At 46.7% G+C, this 20,156-nt stretch overlaps 1 protein-coding gene across 3 annotated transcripts in view; it reads left to right on the top strand.

Moving 5' to 3' along the window:
- The window catches only part of RASAL1 (RAS protein activator like 1), a 242,943-nt gene that overhangs the window by 86,127 nt on the left and 136,660 nt on the right, over positions 1-20,156 (top strand). For all 3 annotated transcript variants that reach the window (XM_033956050.1, XM_033956049.1, XM_033956051.1), the window contains 3 exons: positions 8,781-8,936; positions 13,866-13,957; positions 16,849-16,966. In XM_033956050.1, coding sequence (XP_033811941.1) covers positions 8,781-8,936; positions 13,866-13,957; positions 16,849-16,966 — 366 coding nt within the window. The remainder of the gene's footprint in view (positions 1-8,780; positions 8,937-13,865; positions 13,958-16,848; positions 16,967-20,156) is intronic.

Genomic DNA, 20,156 nt, shown 5'->3' with positions numbered 1-20,156 from the left:
CATGTTAGCCCCTACTACACCAAACTCCATTGGCTTCCAGTTGAGGCAAGGATCATCTTTAAGTTTGCCTGCCTCTGTTTCAAAACTCTTACAGGATCTTCCCCAATCTACTTGTCTGAGCACCTTGAAATAGCAGGCCCCTCTCGCACACGAAACGCCCACCTATTCACCTTTCCCTCCCTAAAAGGCTGCCTCTACAAGAGATTCGTTGATAGAACCCTAGCATTCCAAGCGGGCAAATGGAACAATTGCCTTACCGCCCTCATCTCCAACTCCCCGCCCTACCACCTGTTCAGGAAGTCACTAAAAACCTACCTCTTCGACAAATTCCGCTAACGCTGCCTTCCCCCCTTCCCTGCACCCTCCTGACCTCGACATGCCTCCATTCCCTCTGACTACGCCCCCCTCCCAAGCCACTATGGCCTCTCTTTCTCAATCTCTGTTTTACCTAATTGCCCTGCCTTTTCATTGCCTCCATTTACCACCGCTATAACATGTAACATCGTTATATACGTACTGTCTCTTCTTTAGTATATGCCTTTTTATTACCGCTATTTATGTAACATCTCTGTAAATGTAACAACACTATAATATGTATCATCGCTGTAAATGTACAGTCTCTTCTATTGTTAACCGCATTGAACTTCCATGGTATTGCGGTATACAAGAATAAAGTTATTATTATTATTATTATTATTAATTTAAATATTTATATGGGATTTGCATTTTTGCACATTCAATATACATTTTATTAGTTAAAATGCAGTTTTTCAGGATGTTATATAAATTTATGATAATATGTATATTAATTCTTTAATTTAATTGATTGTATTGTGTACAGTGCTCCTTGCTGGAACCCTTGATAAAGCCAGTTTGGCGAAACGGGTCCCGTCGGGCATTTGAGCATTGGAGCAAGAATGATAAGAAAAAAGAAAAGTTTTTGAATAAAGAAAATTGAAGAACGTCACAAGTTGGTCTGTTCTGTTTTGAATGGTTTATCCTGCTGAGTGAGGATTGCACACTGTTTGAGTTGTTCATTTTACCTCACTTCCTATCTTCAAGAACCTCTCCTGGAGGGTTACAACCCCCCATAACGCCGGCGCAATGTCTATTAAGTAAACTGGGGGGGTTCCCCAACAAAACCCCCCGTCGGAGCACCTAAAAACTGTAATTTAGAGCGGCGCGGCTGCACGTGCTGCGCTCAATTGTCGGCGCGCGCTTTTGTCTTTGGCGCCGTTGTCTATGAACCCTGTGCAATCAATGCAGCGTCTTCGGGCCGGCTCCCTGAGCGCTGCATTGCACAAAGCTGTGGGCAGCGGCTCCTCGCGTGCGTCCCGCGCCTCATCTGGAAGCCTTCCCTCTGATGTTGTGATGTCGGAGAGAAGGCTTCCGGTTCAGGCGCAGGCCCGCGCTTAGGAGCCTTTTCCCACGGCTTTGTGCACTGCAGCACTCAGGGAGCCGGCCCAAAGACGCCACGTTGATCGCACCGTGGACCGGGTGCTGAAGAAAACTGTCTTGGGCCCAATGGACGTGCCGGCTCTTTGGACTGGCAGAAAATTTCTGTGGACCAGCACCGGTCTACGGACCAGCGGTTGAAGAACACTGTTCTAGGTTGCTCAGCAAAGCCTCTCCAGCCCAGCCACGGTGAACGTTTTGAATCTCGGGCGGTGTGATGATACGAGAAGAATGAAACTGAGCAGACAAAATGGTCCTTCAGAGCATCTCTTTCTTTTTCTGCATTGTGGCGTGATGCTAGTCTTTAGTAAAAGGACATATTTGCTACATCCCAATTATTTGTCACTGCAGAGGAAGCCGGCACTGAAATTTGTGTCTGTTAAATGTGGCCTATCTGTTAATCGGAACTGCAGACTGGCAGACCCCGAAGCTTGACTTTCACACGTTGACTTTCCCGTCTTTTGGAGTGCTTTCTGTTTGTTGTTGAAACATGGTTGAACTATTGTCCAGTTTCAAACAAGTGTTTACAAAACGAGTGGCTGTTTCAGCTCATAACATTCTTGGGTTGTGAAGGTACGCTCAGACGGGATTGAAACCGGTTCCAGGGGAGCCCGCACGGGGACCGTTTATGGACAACCAGCGTGTATGCACGTGTCACGCACTCCTCTCTTCGTATCTCAGGAGTTTGATATTGAAAAGCGCACCAAAGGTCCTCAGCAGTGGGGACAGCAGTACGGTCTGGGCTTTGAAGAAAACTCTGGGCCACTTTAATGACGAACTATCTGTTTTCAAAACTAAGGGGCTCACTTTTGAATGAGAAAAACATAACATGCCATAAAAATGTATTTCTATAGCGCAGGACCTTGAGAGAAAAATTAAAACCATGACAATGGAAACGAACAACCTAAGGTGCGCTAAGCGTTTTAGCCCACGCTAGCCGAAAATCTACCGCCTGCTCAAAAGGAGGTGGTAGCGGCTAGCGTGCATGGCAATTTAACGCACGCTGTTCCGTGTGTTAAGGCCCTAACGCGCCTTCATAAAAGGAGCCCCAAGTTACAAAAATTTTTTAAATAAAGACGTTTTCAGTAGTTTCCTGAACTGCTGGTAAGAGGCAGAGTTGACCATCAAACTGGCAAACTCTTTATCCCATAAAGCCATAGGTGTTAGAACAGGGGAGGAGGTGTGGTGCTGTGGGGGGCACAGGGTCCATGCCCCCCCTAAATTCCCTGTGGTAACGGGACCGACGGTTATCTACATAGGCAGCTTTCTCCTGGGAGCGGCATCTTGCTGCCTGCCGGCTCTCTCTGCCACGAACCTTCCCCAACATCTACTCCTTCACCACTCCCCCCCACCTCCACCGCGGGTCTGCTTTACATTTCATTTAAACGTTGCTGGGCAGAGGAACCGATTTCTCAATGCCGCCCTGCCGCCTGGCATCTTCTCTCCACTGCCCACCCCGGCGGAAACAGGAAGCTGTTAGGGTGGGGCACAGTGGAGAGAAGATGATGGCTGGTGGCAAGGCGATGTTGAAAAATCGGTTCCTCCGCCCAGCAACATTTATACGAAATGTAAAGTAGATGTGCGGTGGGGGGAGGGGAGGGGAAGGACTAGATGTCGGGGAAGGTTTGTAGCAGATAGAGCCGACCAGCAGGTACGCTGGCCGGCAGCGAGATGCCGCTTCCACCAGAATGCTGCCTGGTGCTGCCAGATTCGGGGGAGGGGTAGAAGGTAAAGAGGAAGCGATATAGGACTTGAGAGAGGGAGTGGAGGAGGGAGAAATATTGGTATCAAATTAGGGAAGGAGGGAGAGATTTGACACAGGAATGGGGTAAGGGGAGGAGGGAAAGATGTCAGATTTGTGAAGGACAGGGAGAGATAGACATGGGGATGGCAGAGGGGGGTAGAAGGATCACAGGGAGAGGTGGCAGAGGGGGTAGAAGGGGTACAGTGAGAGATGGATTTGGAGGAGGATAGAGGGAACAAGACAGGAAGAGAAGGACATGGGGAAATCAGAGGGGATCATGGAGAGATGGTAGAAGGGATGAAAGGGAGGGAGGCACAGATGTGGTGGGGAGCAAAATGTGGATAGGGAAGGAGATTCAGGGGAGGAGGCAGAAGGGGGAGGAAAGGTGGACTACTTAGGGAGAGCAGAGGAGGACGAGGAAAGATGGACAGGGAAAGGCAGAGGGGATAGGGACTGGGGGCCAGAAGGGAGGAGGGAGGAGAGATGTCAGACTTGGGAGGAGGGGGGTGGAAGGGCAGAAAGAAGAGATGTTGGACTTGTGGGTGGGAGGGAGGGAGAGAGAGAGAAAGAGAGGAAGGAAATGCTGGGTTACAAGGGTGGAGTAAGCAACAAGGAAGGGAGATGCTAGAAAGCAATGTTCCCTCTAAGCCGCACACCTTTTGGTAGCAGGCCGTGCAGTCAGCACACCAGGACCATACTCTGCTGCTGTGGCTTTAGGAAGACAGAAGTGTGGCTGGAAGGAAGGAGGAGGAGGCCTACTTGGATGTCTTAGAGCCAGCCAGAGCACAGGTACACATCCTTGGGAGGGGGCATGAACTTGGGTCAAGGGAGGGAGGGAGGGAGAAAGGCGCATTGGGTCACAGAAGGGAGGGGAAGAGTGCATTGAGCCAAGGAAGGGAGTGCGAACTTATGACAAAAGGAAGGAGGGAGGGAGGGGCATGAACTTAGGACACGGGAGGAGGGAAGGGGCATGAACTTCAGACATAGGATGGAAGGAGGGAGGGAGGGAAAGATGCTGAGGTGGGAATAGAAAGGGAAAATGGTTGAACACAGGTGGAAAAGGGAAAGAGATGGTGTACATGGGGAAAGGAAGAAAGAGGAGATTTGGGCATATGGAGGGAGAGAAATGTTGAATGTGGTGCTGGAGAGGAAACAGTGGGACAGATGGAAAGGGATGCAAGAGGGAGGAATGTTGGGCACGGTGGTGGAGGGAATGGAGGAAGAGAAGTGGCATGTTTGGCATGGGGCTAGTGGGCAGGGGCAAAAGATGTTGCACAAAGTTTGGAGGCTAAGAGAGGGAGAAATGTTGGATGTGGCAGTAAAGGGAGTTGGAGAAATGCAACCTACCTGTCTCATGATTATTCATTGTGGATATCCTGAAAACCTGACTGGCTAGGAAGCCCCCAGGACAGGTTTAGGTCCTTCTAGTCTGCCCAACCATACATGCTCCATGGTCCTTTTTCTTAGATATTTATGAGCTAGAATCCCAGAGCCCTGCCCGGTTGTGTTTGTAGGTTCCATCCATGGCGTCTCTGTCTAAGCTCACTCCGGTCTATCTTAACCATTCCAGCCATCAAAACCCTCCTCAGCTCATCCTCGACTGAATGTCCATATACGGGACACAGGCCGTGCAAGTCTGCCCAGTAATGGCCTTAATTGTAGAAAACATCCAGGGCACAATTTGAATGTTTGAGGCTAAACATGTTTCAGAAATTAATAAGTGCCAAACTGACCAAGTGACCACTGGAGTAGAGAGTTGCACGGGGACAGAAATCCCACCCATCCCCGCCAGGATCCTCTCCGTCCCCGCCAGGATCCTCTCCGTCCCCACCCGTCCCCGCCAGGATCCTCTCCGTCCCCACCCGTCCCCGCCAGGATCCTCTCCGTCCCCACCCGTCCCCGCCAGGATCCTCTCCGTCCCCACCCGTCCCCGCCAGGATCCTCTCCGTCCCCGCCCTTCCCCACCAGGATCCTCTCCGTCTCCGCTCGTCCCCACCAGGATCCTCTCCGTCCCCGCCCGTCCCCGCCAGGATCCTCTCCGTTCCCACAATCCCTGCAAGGATCCTCTCCGTCCCTGCCAGGATCCTCTCCGTCCCCGCCAGGATCCTCTCCGTCCCCACCCATCCCCGCAAGGAATTACCTCCATCCCCGCCCGTCCCCATAAAAAGCAGCAATTACTTCTGACAGGATCATCAATTCCACAGTTTCTTTTGCTGTTTTCCTTGTGGAATCTCTTTGGTGGAACCCTTTTTTTGTTTCCTGTTCAGGTAATTAACTTATAAACCCCCTCTTTTACTAAGGCTGACGTGTCCATTATATTATATGGACGAACCCTGCTTCCAAAGCCTTCCATCCCCGTGGGAGTCCCGTTAGCTAGAGGGGGGTCCCTGTGGGAGTCCCGTGGGTTAGGGGGGGATTCCCGTGGGAACCCCGTGGGACCCGCAGGATTCCCGCAATCCCCGCTCCCATGCAGATCTCTACACTGGAGGAATTAGGGCATGATCCCCCCCCTCCCAACACACACACTTTTCCCCACAGTGGCCACTGACCCCCCTTCCCACCCCCTAAAGATGTGAAAGAAACAGTACATACCAGCCTGTGTGACAGCTTCAGATGTTATGGACAATCCCATCAATAAGGTTACCAGATTTCCTCCGTAAAAAAAAAAAAAGAGGACATGTATACCCGCCCCCTTCTGCCCCCGGTCACATTCCATTTTGCCCCCTAGCCCCGCCTGCATGTGAACCTCGTCTCTTTATTCCCAAACTCGGGGCTGCATCTGCAGGGCCTCCAAGCATGCTTGATTGCGACACGATGACGTCGCATCCGCGCATTGCTGGAAGGCCCTCCAGTTGCAGCCCCAAGCTTGAGGCTTTCCAAAACCAGGGCAAACTGCTGGGGTTTGCAAATCTGTCTGGGCACCCGGACAGTCGTCTATAAAGAGGACATGTCCGGGTTTTTTCAGACAACTGGTAACTCTACCTATCAGAAGCAAGCAGGTGCTTAGAGTAGCATAATGGTCGATGAAGGGGACCCAGGTCCATATGTTACTCTAATAAAACACTTGTGGTGGAATGTGTGAGCTCTCCAAACCCACTAAAAACCTACTCTACCTAGATATAGGTGACTCATACAGGCGTAAGAGTTATTGATGTGGTGTACAGTTGGGTCCAGTAGGCTTTAGGTGGATTTTGGAGGCTCCCTATACAATGTAAAGGGGTAACATAGAAACATAGAAGATGTCTGCCCACTCTGCTGACCCACCCCCAAGTCTACTATCCTAGGGATCCCACTCCTGGTGACAGGTTCCCTTGGCTTAACCCTCTAAGGGATCCCACATGGGCATCCCATTTGCTCTTAAATTCTTGCACGCTGTTTGCCTCGATCACCTGCACCGGGAGCTCGTTCCAAGGATCAACCACTCTCTCGGTGAAGAAATATTTCCTGGTGTCGCCATGAAATTTCCCGCCCCTGAGTTTGAGCAGATGCCCTCTTGTGGCTGAGGGTCCTTTGAGAAAGAGAATCTCTTCTTCCATCTCGATACGTCTCGATCATGTCTCCTCTCTCCCTACGTTCCTCGAGTGAGTAAGGCCGCAAATTTTTCAGCCTTTCCTCGTACGATAGATCCTTGAGCCCCGAGACCATCCTGGTGGCCATCCGTTGCACCGACTCTACCCTCAGCACATCTTTTCGGTAGTGTGGCCTCCGGAATTGCACACAGTATTCCAAATGAGGCCTCACCATGGTTCTGTATAATGGCATTATGACTTCAGGCTTCCGGCTGACGAAATTCCTGCGGATGTAACCTAACAACTGTTTTGCCTTAAATGAAGCCTTCTCCACATGATCAGCAGTTTTCGTGTCTGCGCTGATGATCACTCCCAAGTCTCGTTCTGTTGAAGTTCTAGCTAAGGTCTCACCATTCAAGGTGTAAGTTCTGCACGGATTTCTGCTGCCGAGGTGCATGATCTTGCATTTCTTAGCGTTGAAGCCCAGCTGCCAGGTCGAGGACCAAAGCTCCAACAAATGTAGGTCCTGCGTCATACTATCGGGCGTATAGCCGTCGCTCACTATATTGTAACGATGAGATGTGTACCTGGACCTTTTATGTGAAGTCCATTGTAGTGGCCCAACGCTCTACTGGGATGTTTGTGGCTAGGGTTACGAGACGTCCGGATTTCCCCGGATGTATTCTCCTTTTCGAGGACATGTCCGGGGGTCCAAATGACTTTTCAAAACCTGGCACTCTGGGTTTTGAAAAGCTTCCTCGAAATTGTTTCGGGCAGGGGGGCATCCGTGCACGTGTGAATGCCTTCCTTCCCAACGAGAGCAGGCAGTGGGGAGGGGGAGACGGGGGGGGGGGGGGGCGAGGCTGAGGCAGGGCTAGGGTGGGAATGGGACGGGACTGGGGCATAACAGGGTGGGGGGGGGGGGTGGATCTAGGTGTCCGGATTTTACTAAAGTAAAAATCTGGTAACTCTCTCTGTGGCCAGTTTACTAAGAATGGTGGCTCCCCCATACATCCTAAAGTTTTTATGCATTTTTCCCATAGACATTTTTTTTCCCTCAAAAAAAAATACAGTCCTAAAAGATATATGTACACTTGGGCCCAATATTGAAACTTCAGGAGGCGATCCTGGGTATTCAACGCTGGGGTTACTGACATTGAATATCCGGGTTGAAGTCTGGCCGTCTGTCTAAGGCTAACAGCCAAACATAGACCTGATTTTAAGGCTGTGTGCCTAAGCCAGCCAGCCAATGAAAATCAGTGGTGATTGGCTAGGTTAGGCAATATAGACGGTCACTGGGCTGAATATTGGTGGAAAAGGCCAAACAGGACTTAGCTGGATGGGAGCTGTTTACAGCCAGTTAAGCCCCATTGAATATTGGGAGGGGGGGGGGGACTGATCTCAAAAGCCTCTAGTAAATGGCTATTTTGCAACAAAAAGTTGGACCTTTTTCTGGTTTGAAAATGGCCATTTTCTCCACTGGATTTTTATATGTTTTTCCTAAAATGTTCTGTATCCTTGAGTCCACATCTGCTGCTGCTCTTAGTGTGGTGCAGTGGTTAAAGATACAGGCTCTGCACCTTGAGGCTGCTCCTTGTGACCTTGGGCAAGCCACGGTAATCCCCTTCATTGCCTCAGATACATTAGATAGATTGTGAGCCATTCTGAGCTCCCCTGGGAGAACGGTATAGAAAACAGAATAAATAAATGGCATGAAAAGTTTCGGCCTCTGATCACCAGAGCTGGTATTGTGATGTCATCATGCCTCCTTCCACCAATAAGAGCCAATCTCATCAGTGATGTCACAATGGCTTGATTGTCCTAGACTTTGGCTCACTTTTAGTACACTTTGATTTCTAGAGTGGGGCAGTGGTTAAAGCTACAGCCTCAGCAGCCTGAGGTTGTGGGTTCAAATCCATATTGCTCCATATGACCCTAGGCAAGTCACTTAATCCCCTCAAAATGCTTGAGTACCTGAATAAATTCATGTGAACTGTTCTGAGCTCCCCCGGGAAAACGGCATAGAAAATTGAATAAATAAATATTTCCTTTTCTGTTCCCAAACATTACAGATTATTAAGAAGACTCGTTTTCCACACTGGGATGAGGTGCTAGAGTTTGACCTGTACTTGGAGGCAGACGAGGTGTCGGAGTCGTCGGAAGCATCTGTTGTCAGTGTGGAGGTCTGGGACTGGGACATGGTGGGGAAGAATGACTTCCTGGGACGGGTTAGTAACATCCTACCCCTCCGAGCTGTTCCTTCATCTCTTCCACAGCAGGACTGGGAGAATACTTCCCGAAGGCTAATTCTGCATCTTTTCAAAGCTGGGTGTGGGGAAGCTATTAATTCCAATAGTGCAGGAGAATTATGCAGAAACCAGAGCGATGACTTTCTGGATTGCCGTGGAATGCTCCGTTGGGTCAAACCGGTTTCAATTTAAGAGCAGTTGAAAACTCAGTTTCAGGCATCAGTTTCTCTTGAAAACTCCTTGAGGACCGGAGTTGCTCATCTCTGCTCTAGATTTCCCCAATGAATATGCATGAGATCTATTTGCATGCACTGCTTTCAATGCATATTCATTGGGGAAATCCTGAAAACCCGACTGGATTTGGCTCTCAAGGAGGGATTTTGCGGACCCCGGTGACAGGAGTAAATCGCGCGGGACAACGGCGCGCCGACAACTGAGCGCAAGGTTGACAGCGCGCCGAAGAAAAGCACTATTTTAAAGGGCTCCGACGGGGGGTGTGGGGGGTTAACAGACATTGCGCTGGCGTTGTGGGGGGTTTGGGGGGTTGTAATCCCCCACATTATACTTAAAACTGAACTTTTTCCCTAAAAAACAGGCAAAAGGTTTGGTTTCAAGTATAATGAGGGGGGTTACAACCCCCCAAACCCCCCACCACGCCAGCGCCATGTCTGTTAAGTAAAATAGGGGGGTTCCCCACCAACACCCCCCGTCGGAACCCTTTAAAATAGTGCTTTTCTTCGGCGCGCCGTCAACCTTGCGCTCAGTTGTCTGCGCTCAGTTATCGGCGCGCGATTTTGTCTATGAACCGTGGACCCCTTCTCTAGACTAATCCCTTCTACGTCATGTCCAGTGCCTTAAACTCAATGCACTTGTATTAAAATAAAATACGAGCTGCACCCAGTACAACGCATACCCTCAGCTCCGTTGAAAATTTGATGTACTTTGTTACACGGCTGAAGTCATCTAGATTTTGGGGCATACATTTTTTTGGGGCATGACGTAGAAGGGATTAGTCTAGAGAAGGGGTCCACGGTTCATAGACAAAATCGCGCGCCGACAACTGAGCGCAGACAACTGAGCGCAAGGTTGACGGCGCGCCGAAGAAAAGCACTATTTTAAAGGGTTCCGACGGGGGGGTGTTGGTGGGGAACCCCCCTATTTTACTTAACAGACATGGCGCTGGCGTTGTGGGGGGTTTGGGGGGTTGTAACCCCCCTCATTATACTTGAAACCAAACCTTTTGCCTGTTTTTTAGGGAAAAAGTTCAGTTTTAAGTATAATGTGGGGGGGGGGTTGACCCCCCACAACGCCAGCGCAATGTCTGTTAACCCCCCACACCCCCCGTCGGAGCCCTTTAAAATAGTGATTGCTGACATTTTTTTGATCCTATTATTCCTTAGTGGATATTCTAATTACCTTACTAATGAGTAGGGTTACCAGATTTTTCAAACGGAAAATCTGGACCCCCCCCCTAGACCCGCCCCCAGGCCTGCCCAGTCCTACCCATATGCACCCTAAACTGAACTGAACTAAACCTTCAGGTTTGTGTGGGGGTGAAGAGGAGAAGAGGCTCCGATACCGTAGGTGACAGTCGGTTTATGTCATGTGTCCTTCAATCCCTAGCGGCACACCTGGAATCTCGCCACGACACACAATTTGAAATTCACTGCTCTATTCTCTACAGCAGAGCTAAGGCAGAGCACTGACCATTAGGAAGCAGAGACAGATGGAGGAGGAGTGCAGACCAGATGCACCCTGGGAAACAGGAAGACCTTCAAGGAGGCTGAGAGGGAGAGGGAGCAGGATTAATCCACTGCTCCTTTCATTGCTCAGTACGACAAGCTTCCACCTGCTGTCCTGGACCTACCTATCCTTCTGACAAACCTTTGTCTGTGACAAGACACTTGAAGAGCTCCAGCCTAGAGAATGACACAGGGACAAATTTGTCCCCATCTCAACAGGAACTCATTTTCCCATCCCGTCCCGGTGACTTCTTTTCCTGTCCCTGCCCCCGCCCCATTCCTGCAAGCTCCGTCCTCATCTGCACAAGCCTCAAACACTTTCAAATCCTAAGTGGCAACATTCTAGAGCTCAGATTGTGATGTCATAATGCCTCATTCCACCAATGCCTAAGTTCCGTCCTCACCTGCACAAGCCTCAAACACTTTAAAATCCTAAGTAGCAACATGCTAGAGCTGAGATTGTGATGTCATAATGCCTCATTCCACCAATGCCTAAGCTCCGTCCTCACCTGCACAAGCCTCAAACACTTTCAAATCCTAAGTAGCAACATTCTAGAGCTCAGATTGTGATGTCATAATGCCTCGTTCCACCAATGCCTGAGCTCCGTCCTCACCTGCACAAGCCTCAAACACTTTAAAATCCTAAGTAGCAACATGCTAGAGCTGAGATTGTGATGTCACAATGCCTCATTCCACCAATGCCTAAGCTCCGTCCTCATCTGCACAAGCCTCAAACACTTTAAAATCATAAGTGTTCGAGGCTTGTGGTTAAGGCAGAATTTACAGGAACGGGACGACAAAATTTGCGGGGACAGGATGGGAAAATTGAGTTCCTGCGGGGACGGGGACAAATTTGTCCCTGTGTCATTCTTTAGCCTTCATTAATAGGGCTTGAGAGAAAGAAGAGATTTTGAAGGTGTTTCGTGCCCAGAAGGCTTTCTAAATGTTGTATTTTGGGCTCAACATACAACCTTAAGCAGCTCTGGTATATCCTGCAAGGTGGTTGTATGTATGTACTGTATATTGTCTAGACACACACAAACACACACACATATATATCTTATACCCTAAATATCATATGTTGAAGTTCAATACCATCAGTTTTCATATTAAAAACCAGAAATGTAATCGTGACCGTCAAATATCTATGTCAGCGCTGTCATGATATAATACATAGCCACCGGCATTTTATACTGCATATAACTTGATGAACTCCTGACTTGTCCGTTAAATCTGAAATCTGTTAAATTGAGGGTTGATTGCAACCTTCGGGACAGTAAGGGAATTTTTCAAGTACCTTTCTTATTTCTAATCTTAATGTATATTTTCTGTAAACCACTTAGAACCTAACGGATGTAGTGGTATATAAGAAATAAATTACATTACATTACATACAAGAAATCTAAATTGCTCCATAATAGCCCTAGTTAAATTCTTAGTAACAACAAAGAGGCACAACCAGTCACAACAGGGTTTGGATGGGGGACGCCCAGGGTAAGCTACAGTCCTAGCCTGCAACAGCTCCACTTGAGAAATAAAGGGCGCTCTCAGTGTGAACCATCAGCAATGGGAGCAGAAGCTCCGATACTTCACTTCTGGGTTGAGGCGGGAAGCCTCCACCACCACACCATCATTGAGCCCCCTATGTGTATATAATGAAAAACACCTGCAATAAGGCCCTAAATAAATAATGCAATCTAAGCAACCCCGTGAGCAAATCAAACTCAAACGGTGGAATTATAACCTGAGCGACCCCCACACAAACCCTGCCAGCCGGAACCCGCCAAGCTAAAAATAAAGCAGTAAAAAACAATATCAAAAAATGCTCAAATTCAATCACAAATAATACTTATCTGAACCAAACTACCACGAATGAAAACGCCAGGAGCCAGGCTTTGGCTCCTGGCGTTTTCATTCGTGGTAGTTTGGTTCAGATAAGTATTATTTGTGATTGAATTTGAGCATTTTTTGATATTGTTTTTTACTGCTTTATTTTTAGCTTGGCGGGTTCCGGCTGGCAGGGTTTGTGTGGGGGTCGCTCAGGTTATAATTCCACCGTTTGAGTTTGATTTGCTCACGGGGTTGCTTAGATTGCATTATTTATTTAGGGCCTTATTGCAGGTGTTTTTCATTATATACACATAGGGGGCTCAATGATGGTGTGGTGGTGGAGGCTTCCCGCCTCAACCCAGAAGTGAAGTATCGGAGCTTCTGCTCCCATTGCTGATGGTTCACACTGAGAGCGCCCTTTATTTCTCAAGTGGAGCTGTTGCAGGCTAGGACTGTAGCTTACCCTGGGCGTCCCCCATCCAAACCCTGTTGTGACTGGTTGAGCCTCTTTGTTGTTACTATTTTAGGATTTTTGGCATATACATTGAGTGTAGTGTTGTGCTAGTTAAATTCTTGGCAATCCTCTAACATTAAAAAAACACCCCAAAAATAATCTCACTTCCCTATCTAACAGCATAAGAACATAAGAATAGCTTTATTGGGTCAGACCAATGGTCCATCAAGCCCAGTAGCCCGTTCTAGCGTCTCAAAGAATAGCAAGATTCCGGAACCCCAATGACAGCAACATTCCAGAGCTGAGATTGTGATGTCATAATGCCTCATTCCACAGTGCCTCAGAGCCAACCTCATCAGTGATGTCACAATGGCGCTTGATTGTCCTATACTTGGCACACGTAAGAACATAAGAATAGCCTTACCGGGTCAGACCAAGGTTCATCAAGCCCAGTAGCCCGTTTTCACGGTGGCCAATCCTGGTCACTAGTACCTGGCCAAAACCCAAAGAGTAGCAACGCTCCATGCTACCGATCCAGGGCAAACAATCTCTCTAAGTGCTCTGGCTCCATAAAAGTATAAGTAGCTAGTTAGACCTTTTTCACTGGAAAGCTAGCTCTGTAGTAAGGAGTTGTGAGGCCAAACGTGAAAGAGGCAGAGTCAAGAGCAATCTAAGGAAATATTTCTTTAATGGATGGAAAGGGTGGTAGAGCCATGACAAGGTGGAAGATGAATTCACGAAAGCATGGGACAAGCACCGGAGATTTCTAAAAGAGAAGAAGGCTGCTGGTTTGGATGGGCAGATTGGATAGACCGTATGTTTTTTTTTCTATTGTCATTTTCTCTTGTCTACCTTACACTTCTCTCTTTCCATAATAAACAGGTTGAGGTCTCCTTGGACACCATTCAGAAATTCCCAGCCACCAAAGGCTGGTTTCGTCTCCTGCCATTTGCCAACCCTGAGGAAGACACTGGGTAATTTCATGTTTAATAGTATCGCTCTCTGTCACTTCTGTGCTCCCGTCTCCCTTGAATTTCACTCTCTGCAAACCCTAAGAGTCACGTTTCACTTCTCCAAAGTCATTTTTCTGCCAGTTGTCGGTTTTTGGTTGTAAATGTGTAAGAGCCAGGCTCAATTTACCCCAAATAACTGGGGGAGTGTCACAAATGTAAACCAATCACATCCTTTGTTAAAAAGATGAGCAGGGCATAGGCTCCCTGAACTTCCCAGAACCCCTCAAAAAGACCACATTGGAGGTGCATTCCATATTACCAGCCTCAATATTCGGTTTTGGAGATTCAGTCACCGGCGTCTGGAGCTGGTGAAAGAACAGGCTCAGAACAAAGAGCAAAAGCTCCACTGCACCCGCAGGACGCCCATTTTCAATAAGACGAAAAAGTCAGAGAGACCGCCTTTGTGGGAATCAATGGGGCTAGAGGGACATAGAGAAGGACAAAGCTTGAAAACAAGATTAGGGAATTACAGGCTGGATATTTAAAGATTTATACCCCGCGCTTCGAGAATCAACCGGACGATTTTCAGCCAGCAGGGGGCAGCGTTTCTACGTCCACCACTAACTGTATCCCTGGATGTTCAGTGCTAGGCCATGTCTGGGCACCAGCATGGACTATCCAGTCATGCGTTCGCTGCTAAAACGTATGCGGTTAAGTGCAATAGACAGCCGTTAACCGCAAAAGCTGAACCATATAAGATAGGACGGCTTTTATGTGATAAATAAAAGCAGGAGTTATCTGGTTAAAGGCTGAATATCGGCACTTGTGCCAGCTCTACCCACATGTTTAGCTGGTTGTGGCTCAGGTGCCAACTGCAAATATTCAGCGGTACTAACTGGTGAAAGGCTGCTGAATTTTCATAGTTCGTCTCGGACAAGCAGTTTATTTTTATTTTTTTTTAAATTTTATTTATTGAATTTTTCAATTTTTACAATAGTTGAAATTCAAGTGATATAATTAATTACTATATATCATTGTATCTATCATTAATACAACTTAATTTATAAACAGTATATATTATATATAATCAAAAGTTATACATCCCTCCCCTTTTTCCAATTAATGATTCTAAAAATTATACATGTCCCACCCTTTTTCTATATAAGTATTATAATTGTGCTAAGAAATCTAATCATTAGAATAATTAGTCAATGGTTGCCAAATTTTATTGAAATTATGAATGTTCCCGTGTTGTAATGCTATTACTTTTTCCATTTTGTATATATGACAGACAGAGTTCCACCAGAACGTATAATTTAATTTGGTATAGTCTTTCCAATTCTGAGTTATTTGTTGCATGGCGACTCCTGTCAATATTAATAGTAGTTTATTATTGTTTACTGAGATCGGACAAGCGGTTTAAATGGCCAGGAGCCTTTCCAGGATGTTTAAATCGCTTTGAATATCAGGCAGTAAGCACCTCCATTGGTCTCTTTGAAAATTTACCAGGGCTGAGCGTCTAAATTTACTCTCAAAATTTCACTGAACTCCTAAATACAGGATCGTAAAAAGTGGGTGGCAAGAGGGGCGGATTTAGGGGGGGGAAGAATTTAGCAGACTTGGCACCGATTTTCAGCACTAGCTCTGTATGTTAGGTTCATAAATGTAGGCAAATAAATGATTGATTGACTGATTAACCCAAGGAATTACTGAGACACTGGCTGAGGAGTTGATGTTATAAGTTTTGTTTTTGTAACTAGTAAGTGTTGCGCTTAGTTGGTGGGATATGACCTTAAGAAAGTTGAAGGACGGTTCTGTCGCTGGACTCTCACATTTGCACGCTACTTGTGCACGTGAATGCATAGAATGCTGGCACTTTTGCAGCTAGCTGTTCACTGGTGCACGTAAGTGGCAGTTTAACACTTTAACCCTATTCTGTAAGGAGCGCGTGCAAGTGGCATAGGGCTAGATTTGGGAAACCGCGCTCAAAAATCGGTGCTGAAAAAAAATCGGGGCTCGGGGATATTCTTGTCATGGGGCGGCCAAAGATGAGCGCCCGTTAGGGAATAGCATGGAGTGCCGATTTCAGCTGCCAAATGTAGGCACCCTGTCTTCGGCCTGTCAAAGTAAAGAAATCAGTGCCGGCTAGAATGACGCCTAGCACGATCCTATAAGAGGCTCGCACCGTATAGCAGATATAAGCGTGACTAATATTTAGGCCAAAGAAAACCAGGCCTAAATGCCTGTGCCTAAGTTGTGCGCAGATCGGACGTATTCTATAACTGCGCCTAACTTCTGGCCACGCCTCCTTTTGAGATACAGATGCTAAAATTGGGCACATCACTTTATAGAATGCGCCTACCGAGTTGTGCGCGTAACATCTAATTGGTGCCAATTAGCTTCAATTAAGAGGTGTTAATTGCCAATTATCGGCACCGATGGGTTTTGTTAAACAATTAAGTTGGGTGCTATATACAGAATAGGGGGGTAAGTGTAAATGCGGGGGCCCAGCTTTTCGAACTGAGGGGCTGGTGTCCACTGACTTATTGCAAAATGTCAGACATCTGGGGAAGACATGGCGGGTTGCATGAGCAGCGCCTGTTAGGGGTCTGCCCGCTGCTCACGTCAAAACTGCACTAACTGAAAACTCATTTGTGTCTGTGTGTGTCTGTATCTCTCTGCACTGTCGCTGTGTCTCTCTGTTTCTGCTTGCGGCCTTCGCGCTCCTCTCTCCGCGTGGCTACAATGTGCCCTGTGTGCGCGTTTGCTTCCGTGTCTGTACTAATCTGGAAACGCATATGTCTGTTTCTTTTGTGCGTCTGTCTTGCTCTGTGTGTTTGCGCACCGTTTGCCCGCGGTTGGTCTGCTGTCTCTGTGTGAGGACACGGATGGCGCTGTGCATACGGTTACAGGGGGAAGCTGGGAGCGTTGCGGCTATCGGTCCGGCTGTGTGAAGACAGAATTCTGCCATCAATGTACTACCAGCCACTCGTTGAGCTTCTGGTGGAATCCATCCTGTCGCCAGCAGAGGTACCGGTATAGCTTTCATTCTGTGGGGTATGAGGAGGTACCAGAAACCCAATACAGAGGTGTTTCGACAAACACGCCTTCCTCAGGGGTCTTACAAGCATGAATGTGGGTGTAAGTGTACATGATATGAGTGGAGTGTGCAGTGATGATAAAGTTTCGAAATTTCTATGTCCAAAGCCACTTAACATATTAATTCATTCCTTGGTAATTTCTAAAATTGATTATTGCAATGCTCTATTCAAGGGAATAGCCCAAAATGAAATCAGACGTTTACAGATTATTCAAAATGCTTCTATTAAACTTATAACGAAAGCTAAGAAATTCGACCACGTGACGCCTCTCCTTAAGAAAGCGCATTGGCTCCCAGTCACTCTCCGTATAATGTATAAACTAAGTCTGCTTACAGAGCTATGCATAAAGGATGGGTACACCAGAGAGGGAGGGTTCTCGAGTGGGTACACCAGAGAGGGAGGTTTCTCGAGTGGGTACACCAGGGAGGGAGAGTTCTCGAGTGGGTACACCAGAGACGGAGGGTTCTCGAGTGGGTACACCAGAGACAGAGGGTTCTCGAGTGGGTACACCAGAGAGGGAGGGTTCTCGAGTGGGTACACCAGGGAGGGAGGGTTCTCGAGTGGGTACACCAGAGAGGGAGGGTTCTCGAGTGGGTACACCAGAGAGGGAGGGTTCTCGAGTGGGTACACCAGGGAGGGAGGGTTCTCGAGTGGGTACACCAGAGAGGGAGGGTTCTCGAGTGGGTACACCAGGGAGGGAGGGTTCTCGAGTGGGTAGACTTGTTGGGCCGATGGCCCTCTTCTGCCGTCTTATTCTATGTTTCTATGCTTACTTTCAAATCTTTGCTATACAAAACTCCTGCTTTTATTTATAAATTACTGATTCCCTACACCTCAAATAGATTATTGAGATCAAACGATCAACATTTATTAATAATTCCCTCACTTAAAATCATTAATACACGGCGACAATTCATTTTTTCTGTCACAGCCCCCCAAACATGGAACTCACTCCCTATCTATTTAAGGGAAGAACGTGATTTGGACAGATTTAAGAGCAAATTAAAAAGCTTTCTTTTTAAGGATGCATTTGATAATTAGAAAGCCTTATTTCAATTGCATTTCTTTACTTCTCTGAAGTACACGATCTCTCCCTTCCCAGTATAGTTTCCCATATATGTCTTACTTACTATCAAACAACTTGTATTTCTCTTCCCTTTCTTTCCTTTTGTTTTAATATGTCTTACAAGATTTAGTTTGTGTCGTCTGTTTTGTTGTCCCCAATTTTACTGATTTGTACATCGCTTAGAATTTTGAATAAGCGATCCATCAAATTTATATTAAACTTGAAACTTGGATGAACCATGGACAAGCTGAGACGCAAAAGACAGCGGAAGTTGGGCACCAGTAAGCGTCCTACCGGTGCGTGATCAAGCCATTTAAAAGTAAATTAAAAACCTTTTAAAAACAAAAAAATAGAAACATAGAAACAAAGAAATAGACGGCAGATAAGGGCCACGGCCCATCCAGTCTGCCCACCCCAATGGCCCTGCCCTACCTTTCTCTGTGAATAGATCCCACGTGTCTATCCCGTTTGGCCTTAAAATCAGGCATGCTGCTGGCCTCAATAACCCGAAGTGGAAGACAATTCCAGCGATCAACCACCCTTTCAGTGAAAAAGAATTTCAGTTTCCCGCCCCTGATTTTCCACGGATGCCCCCTTGTTGCCGCGGGACCCTTGAAAAAGAAGATATCTTCTTCCACCTCGATGCGGCCCGTGAGATGCTGCCACCCTAAACGACCTAATCCTAAATTCACTAGCGTACCACATATTCAAAAAAATCACTAAAAACACACTTATTCGACAAATTTGAACCTCCAAAATAGCTCAACACCTACGCTTCTTACACGTTCCCCCTCCCACCCCCTATGCTGTCCAACCACAATACCGCCCACTTACCCCTTCCCAATTCCAACCGATGTTAATTCGCTGTTATCAGCACCTCTTCTTGTACACCGTCTTGAATTGACAGGTATGACGGGATATAAATAAAGCTATTATTATTCTCACATCTACGGAGGCAACTTAGAACACCTAAGGTCAAAGTAGGTGTGATTAACGCTGAAAGCGACCTTAAGCTTTCTCAGGTTCCTCTGTAGACGTGATTCTCATCAAATGGTGATCTAAAGTGATCGTTGAAGAGAAAAGAAAGTGTTTAGTGAAGCAAATAGGGATTAAGCAGTGCCGATTGAATGTTGAGTGATATGATTGGTGTAATTTGAGATCGTACCCTTACTATGAAAAATCAGGTTGACTCGTTGGTTCGAAAGAGTTTCTATACTTTATGGAAACTAAGAACTATTAATTAGAGCATACTTTGATATTGACTCCTTTCGATTGATGGTTCAATCACTTGACCTTAGTCAGTTGGACTATTGTAACATTGTGCTTCTTGCTGGTACTCAGAAAAACCTTTACGGACTGCGCATAATTCAGAACGCAGCAGTCAGATTGATTTTCAACTTGAGGAAGTTTGATCATATCACTGATTTTCATCACCGACTGCACTGGCTTCCAGTTGAGGCACGGTTTAAATTTAAGGTCGGCTGTATTTCTTTTATTAATAATAATAATAATAATAATTTTATTCTTATATACCGCCATACCAAAAAGTTCTAGGCGGTTCACAACAAGGTGAGCTAATACATGGGATACTGATAAAATACAAATTAGAATAATGGACTTAAAAACAAAGACAGAAAGCATTTACAATATAATGCAGAAAATACCGGCATGGCAGGGAATGAGAGGGTTCTCTCAAGGAACTTCTTATAACGACAGGATTTTATGGAGGGATATGAAAACAAGTGCACTCTACGTGCGGTCTTTTTGGCGTGACTCAAAGAAAAACGAGACACTAACAGGCTCAATTCCTGAGTATCTTATAGAATCTTTTATCATTACAAACTCTAAACATTCTAGAAAGTCTCTCTCATTATTTTCATTCCCTTCTGTAAAGGGAATGTAAATATAAGAAATTTCGGGAAAGATTGCTATCTTTTCAGGCAGCCTTATGGACTAGGGATTTAACTCATATATTCATAGTCCCAAATTCGTAACAACAATTTCGACGTGCCTTAAAAACGTATCTTTTTAGGGAATCTTTTGGAAGTTAGAA

Source organism: Geotrypetes seraphini, chromosome 8 (genome assembly GCF_902459505.1).
Source record: "Geotrypetes seraphini chromosome 8, aGeoSer1.1, whole genome shotgun sequence".
NCBI lineage: Eukaryota > Metazoa > Chordata > Amphibia > Gymnophiona > Dermophiidae > Geotrypetes > Geotrypetes seraphini.
The sequence above is the reverse complement of the archived record's forward strand: the minus strand, read 5'-3'. Positions and strand labels throughout refer to the sequence as shown.